The sequence below is a fragment of the Galeopterus variegatus genome, unplaced genomic scaffold (assembly GCF_000696425.1).
Source record: "Galeopterus variegatus unplaced genomic scaffold, G_variegatus-3.0.2 Scaffold822, whole genome shotgun sequence".
Lineage (NCBI taxonomy): Eukaryota > Metazoa > Chordata > Mammalia > Dermoptera > Cynocephalidae > Galeopterus > Galeopterus variegatus.
In genome coordinates, this window is record NW_007726933.1 from 287,459 (window position 1) to 294,408 (window position 6,950).

The following is a 6,950-nucleotide window of genomic DNA, read 5'->3' on the forward strand; positions in this document are numbered from 1 at the left end:
CAGTCACAGAATGTTAGATCAAAATTCCCTCCAGCATCATCTAGTTAACCTTCTGTTTTGCAGATGTGATAGTTGAGGCTCAGTCAGTGCTATTATTAAAAATAAAGCTTTTTTTTTTTGTCTTTTTTTCATGTCCGGCAACGGATCGCAACCCTCAGTGTTGCGCCCGTACCAGACCAGGACCGGCAACGGGATTGCAACCCTCAGTGTTGCTCCCGCACCTCGCTCAGCCGGTGAGCGGGAACCGCTCTGTATGTGGGATCCGAACCCTCGGCGGGAGCACCGCCGCATTCCCAAGCGGCGCACTGTAGCAGTGCGCCACTGGGCCGGCCCAAGCTTTTTGTTTTTTAATGTCTTGTATGCCTAACCATATGCTCCAACATCCACACCTTAAACAAGATACTGCTATGAACCAAGACCTACCTAGAGAGGCATATACATACAAACTATAGGATTTATTTCCTTAGGAAGGTGACTGTTTAGAATAAGTCTGTTTGCTTACAATAACTGAAAAATTTTGTAAGTGTAGAAAATTATTGATAATAGAGGTAAAGTATTTTTTTTTTTTTTGGTGACCGGTAAGGGGATCACAACCCTTGGCTTGGTGTCGCCAGCACTGTGCTCAGCCAGTGAGCGCAGCGGCCATCCCTATGTAGGATCCGAACCCGCGGTGGGAGCGCTGCTGCGCTGCCAATGCCGCACTCTCCCGAGTGAGCCATGGGGTTGGCCCTAGAGGTAAAGTTTATAGGCGTCTGGATCTGACCTCAGGAGTCAGAGGGCTATGGATTATTTTTCTCAAATATGGTTTTCTACACGTTCGTTATAGAGAAAATATTAAGTATAAGAAAATGTAAGGAATAAAGTGAAAGTGGCCCACTTCTACCAACAGAAATAGCCACCATTTTCTTTTGGCATAATTTCTTTCCTTTCTCTCTCCTTCTCTCCTCCCCTTCCTCCTTCTTTCTCATGCAGCAAATGTATTTGTAATCCTGCATTTTTTTTCTTTTTCTTTTTTTTTTTTTTTAAAGATGACCAGTAAGGGGATCTTAACCCTTGACTTGGTGTTGTCAGCACCGCGCTCAGCCAATGAGCTAACCGGCCATCCCTATATAGGATCCAAACCTGTGGCCTTGGTGTTATCAGCACCGCACTCTCCTGAGTGAACCACCCACCGGCCCCTGTAATCCTGCATTTTTCATGTAACACCCTATCAAGGATTTTTAAAATATCATTAAAAAAAAAAAGACTTTGTTAATTTGGTGGGGAAAAATAACTAGTTTTAATTTGTATTCCCTTAATATTTTGGTGAGGATTAACATTCTTTTTTAGGTTGACTGTCTATTCATGTTTACCCATAATAGCTTTTCTTTCTATAAAATCGGAAATGTTACTGAAGCAAGTTTCTGATTTCAGATGTTCTCAATGATGCTATATTTGATGAAGATCATGATGAGATGGTGATTGTGAAAGACATAGATATGTTTTCCATGTGTGAACATCATCTGGTTCCATTTGTTGGAAAGGTAAGGTTTTGTATGTTGTTTCCTAACAAATTTGGTTTTTCTTTTTTTGGCACTGGCCAGTACAGGGATCTAAGTGAGCCATTGTTCAGCCCTGTATCCTAACAGTTTTAAAAAGCATGATGAAAGTTTTTAAATTAGGATAATTATATTTAAAATTGTTAGCTGCTATTCCCAATGTCCCAGATATTTACAATTACACATACATGTTTTCTCTTTATCAGCCTGACTAATTTAATAACTTAAAAGTAAAAAAACAAAAACAAAGAGCAGAAGGCCCTCAGGGCAAGCCTTTCATATTAAATACCACGTCAATAGGTTAAAATAATGAGGTTAAAGTTTCTTCTTCTTTTTTCTTAATAAGTAGCTGCTGCAGGCTCTGAAAACCTGTGCCCTTTATTTTGACTGAATGATGATTGATCCAGGATACATGAATGTATGACATGACATTAGCAGTAATTATTACAGAATTTCTTGTGACAGATTATGGTATTAGTGGATTTACACTGTTTCCAACTCTTTCTGTGTTAGGAAAAATGAGTCTAACGCAAGCTAGATAACATGTTAAATCTAGCTTGTTTTAGTTAAACATACCTTTGAGAACATATGGATTTAAAACAAAGAGTTGTTCCCCCACCCTCATCATAATTTTTTTGACTTTTTATTAATAATTTTCAAATAGGGGACTTATAAGAAATAGTGTTAGGAATACCTATATACCCATCTCCTAAATTTAATAAGTGCTAACATTTGCTTCATTTTTTTGTTAAAGTTTTTTTCTTTTTTTTTTTTTTTACTTTTTTATACAAGTAAAACATAGGAAAATGCACAAATCATAAAACTATTGCTTACCACCCCACAGAGCAAGAACTAGAACATGATTAGCATCTTGGAAGCTTACCTCACCCCCCTTCTAAAGCCCTAGCCTTCCCTTGTCCCCAGCAGGTAACCAGTATATCAATTTCTAACACTGTAGATTAGTTTTACTTCTTTTTAAACTCTGTTTAAGTGGAAAGAATCTACAGTATGTACTCTTTTGTGTCTGGCTTCTTTTGTTCCATGTTGTAAGATTAATTGATTTTATTGCCTGTCGTTATAATTTGTTTATTTTAATTGCTTAATATTATTCCGTTGTGCAGACATACCACAGTTTATTTATCTATTCTGCTCTTGGTGGATATTTGTGTTATTTTTCTTTTTATTTGCTATTACATACAAAACTACTATGCACGTATGCATGCATTTCTATTAGAAATATACCTAGGAGTGGAATCGCAGTATCATAGGGTGTACCCGTGTTCAACTCATTAGATACTGACCTATAGTTTTCCAAAGTTGTTTCACATCCTTGCCAACACTTGGCACTTTCAGTCTTCAGTTTACTATTATGTGTGTGTGTAGTGGGATTGCTTTTTTTCCCTCTCTCTCTCTTTTTAAAAACTTTTTATTATGGAAAATTTCAAACATACATAAAAATAGACTAGATAAGTTCCATGTTCTCATCAACCAGCTTCAGCAGTTACCAGTGCAGGACCAGTCNTTTTTTTTTTACTTTTTTATACAAGTAAAACATAGGAAAATGCACAAATCATAAAACTATTGCTTACCACCCCACAGAGCAAGAACTAGAACATGATTAGCATCTTGGAAGCTTACCTCACCCCCCTTCTAAAGCCCTAGCCTTCCCTTGTCCCCAGCAGGTAACCAGTATATCAATTTCTAACACTGTAGATTAGTTTTACTTCTTTTTAAACTCTGTTTAAGTGGAAAGAATCTACAGTATGTACTCTTTTGTGTCTGGCTTCTTTTGTTCCATGTTGTAAGATTAATTGATTTTATTGCCTGTCGTTATAATTTGTTTATTTTAATTGCTTAATATTATTCCGTTGTGCAGACATACCACAGTTTATTTATCTATTCTGCTCTTGGTGGATATTTGTGTTATTTTTCTTTTTATTTGCTATTACATACAAAACTACTATGCACGTATGCATGCATTTCTATTAGAAATATACCTAGGAGTGGAATCGCAGTATCATAGGGTGTACCCGTGTTCAACTCATTAGATACTGACCTATAGTTTTCCAAAGTTGTTTCACATCCTTGCCAACACTTGGCACTTTCAGTCTTCAGTTTACTATTATGTGTGTGTGTAGTGGGATTGCTTTTTTTCCCTCTCTCTCTCTTTTTAAAAACTTTTTATTATGGAAAATTTCAAACATACATAAAAATGGGATTGCTTTTTTTCCCTCTCTCTCTCTTTTTAAAAACTTTTTATTATGGAAAATTTCAAATATACATAAAAATAGAATACATAAAAATAGACTAGATAAGTTCCATGTTCTCATCAACCAGCTTCAGCAGTTACCAGTGCAGGACCAGTCTTATCATATATAGGTCCCCACTGGACTATTTTTTTTCATGAAGAAAACCTGTATTCCTGGCTTTCTTACACGCACAAATGTGACTAGAGACAAAGCTGGCCATGCAACCTCACCCCAGAGGGACAGCTTTTGGAAAACGAGATTCGGCATGAAGGGAGACTGCTCTCTGAGAGGGCAGGCTGAGTGCCTCAATGGGAAAACCATCCCAATGCCCTGGACACCTCAGATGCTGTGAAAGGAGGTTATATCTGAAGCCAAGTTCCATCATTCCAAAGTAGGCTCCTGCTGGGTCTCAGCAGTACTGGCTGTTTGGTGCATTATGTGCAGAACTGGGGTCTGAAGAAAAGTCCCTCCTATGATATGCATTCCTTATCAACAGAAGCTGATTTCCAGAATCCCTTGTGTCCCCACATCAAGGCTGGACTTCCTGCTACGTCTACTTCCCCTAAAAACACTCACTTACCTAAGCCAGGACCCCAGCTTTTGTATTGCCACCAGCATCCACTGGTACACTTGGAGAAGGCTGGGCTCCTGAGCGTGGGGCCGAGGGGAGGGGGTAGGGCAGACCAGCTTCGTGAATGGCTTCCTTCTCCCAGCGTCACAAAGGATAGAAGAGAAGGCACCATGAAGTTAAAGCCCTGTGAATAGTCTGGAAGCTCCTTAGCAGCAGCTTCTCTGAAAACATGCGCTCTGATCCTATAGAAAGGGAACAGAGAAGTGGTGCCTGCAGACTTCTCTTCCTCCCCTGGCAGCCTGAGTGCAGGTGCAAAGTTAGCTAGAAGGCAGCCAGTCTCAGAGACATGGTCAGTGTCCCACTGGCATATTTTAAAGCAAATCTCAAACATTATATTATTTCTTCCAGTTTATTTCTTTAAAAGATAAGGACTTTTTTTTTTTTCTAAGGGAACCTAGCCTCAATTTGATTTCTCCACCTAAGAAATTAGTAATAATCCTTTAACATATTAAAGAATATCAAGTATGTTATAAGTAGCATAGCTCTTCATCACAAATTATTAATATGCATTTCTAAAATATTTACTTACTCACACTAGCAATTAATATGCATCTCTAAAATATTTACTTGGTGATTATCCTGAATCATCCAGGCAAAATCAGTGCTGGTTATGCCCCTGTACTGGATTGTCACACAGCTCACATTGCTTTATCCACAGTTAGCACTACCACAAGCAAAATTAATGGTAATTCCTAATTAGTACCCAATAACTAACCCATGTTTAAATTTCTCTAATCTTCTCAAATGTTTTACTGTTGTTTTTTTAAAAACAAGAATCCAGTTAAGAGTCATACATTTGTATTTACATTGCATTTGGTTATGTCTCTTAAGTCTCTTTTATTATAAAATACTTCTCTCCCCCCCGCCATAACATTCTCTTATTGAAGAGACTAGGCCAGTTCTGTAGAGTGTCCCACCTACTGGATCTGTTTCATTCAAACTCTGGATTTCCTATACACTGGATTAGATCTAAGACTTCCCAAGATTAAGGCTAAATGTTTCTGACAATAGTACTTCATATTCCATCACATCGGGAGGCCTCGATTGTCTGGTAGTCCCACAATTAATGGTGAGGGAACCTTTGAGCTCTTCTCTGCCTTTTATTGTAGATGATAAAATCAGACCCAGAAATCTATCACTTGTCCAAGAGAATATAGAGAATTAGTCATCCCGCTAGGGCTAGACCCTAGGAGCCTGATCCTGTACTCAGCTTCTCACTATTATTATCCTGTTATCTTCTGCTGAGATTACCTGCGTGTTTGTGTTCTTGCTAACTTTATTTTTAAAATATATCATTTAGTGATGATTTTCTAAAATGAACTTAAATGACCTAGGGTCTTAAGGAAGACCAAAAATAGTACAAACAATAAACAAATTCTAGCTCTGCATTTATGTATAAAAATTTCAAGTGGTACAGAAGACCTTCATTCTGTGGGAAAGTTTTAACTAATTTTTCTTTGGAGTACCTCGTCTCCTCCTGCCAACCAGGAAGGTGACGAGGTGGGATTCTCAAACTCTTAAAGCATAGCACTAAGAGATGAAAAATCACTAAGTTCTACTAGACTAATTATACAAGTGTACAGTAAATATTAGGTGAACAAATGAAACAATGTTGTCAAACCATGGTACAAAAGACTATAACTTTATATTAGGTTAATTGATTGACTACAAATGGTCAATCATTATAAGTTATAATGGTAATAATAACTTGACTTTATTAGCTTTTTTAGAGAACTAATGTTTTTTCATACTTAATATTTGGCTAAAAAGAGGTAACATTTACATATTAGATATTAATTGGTGCCTTTTAAGATGATAAAATGGCTTTTCTGTATAGCAGGTCCTGTAAGAACTTTGTTCTTAGAGTACAGGTTCTTGCTGAGCTGCAGTGGTGCATGTATCCTTTCTCTCCTGTCGGAAAGATGGAGCTCCCCTGCAACTCAGAAGTGGGTCAGCCAAGCACTAAAGGGCGTGGAGACCTTCTATGCCACAGGGCTCTGTGGTGGGATTTTTAAGGCCACTGTGATGTGTGGAATGGCAATATTTATATTTACAGTTTCTTCCATTTAAAGGAGGCTTTCCTGAGTACGTTTTAATGTTGCTATGAGATCATTTGCCTTTTCTTGAGAATGTTTCCCCTCAATAGAGGAAAGACTTTCAGGTCTGTATCAAGAGTTTATCCTCATCAGGGAATATCATGAGTGTACTTTAAATTTGTCATTTGATTGATAGACTCATTCTTATGTAGTTTCCTTTTACTGTATTTGTATAACTTAAAAAATACTTTACATAAATGCTTTATTTTCTAAGTCTTAAAGCTTCTAGATATTTTAAAGATATACTGTCATTGTGATGAATTATGTATATGTATACTATATTTTTCCTTTATTTTCTTATTTTGTCACAAAGAAGATGTGTGTTTCACTTAGCTCATGACTTCTCTCTCTTCTCCGAAGGTCCATATTGGTTATCTTCCTAACAAGCAAGTCCTCGGCCTCAGCAAACTTGCAAGGTAGGTATAACTGTGTGTGG

General features: G+C 37.5%; 1 protein-coding gene across 3 annotated transcripts in view; it reads left to right on the plus strand.

The window, feature by feature from the left end:
• GCH1 (GTP cyclohydrolase 1) overlaps nucleotides 1-6,950 on the plus strand; it is a 49,632-nt gene that overhangs the window by 29,759 nt on the left and 12,923 nt on the right. For 2 of the 3 annotated variants that reach the window (XM_008572694.1, XM_008572691.1), the window contains exons 2-3: nucleotides 1,414-1,523; nucleotides 6,875-6,930. In XM_008572694.1, coding sequence (XP_008570916.1) covers nucleotides 1,414-1,523; nucleotides 6,875-6,930 — 166 coding nt within the window. The remainder of the gene's footprint in view (nucleotides 1-1,413; nucleotides 1,524-6,874; nucleotides 6,931-6,950) is intronic. The other variant, XM_008572692.1, reaches the window with a different exon arrangement.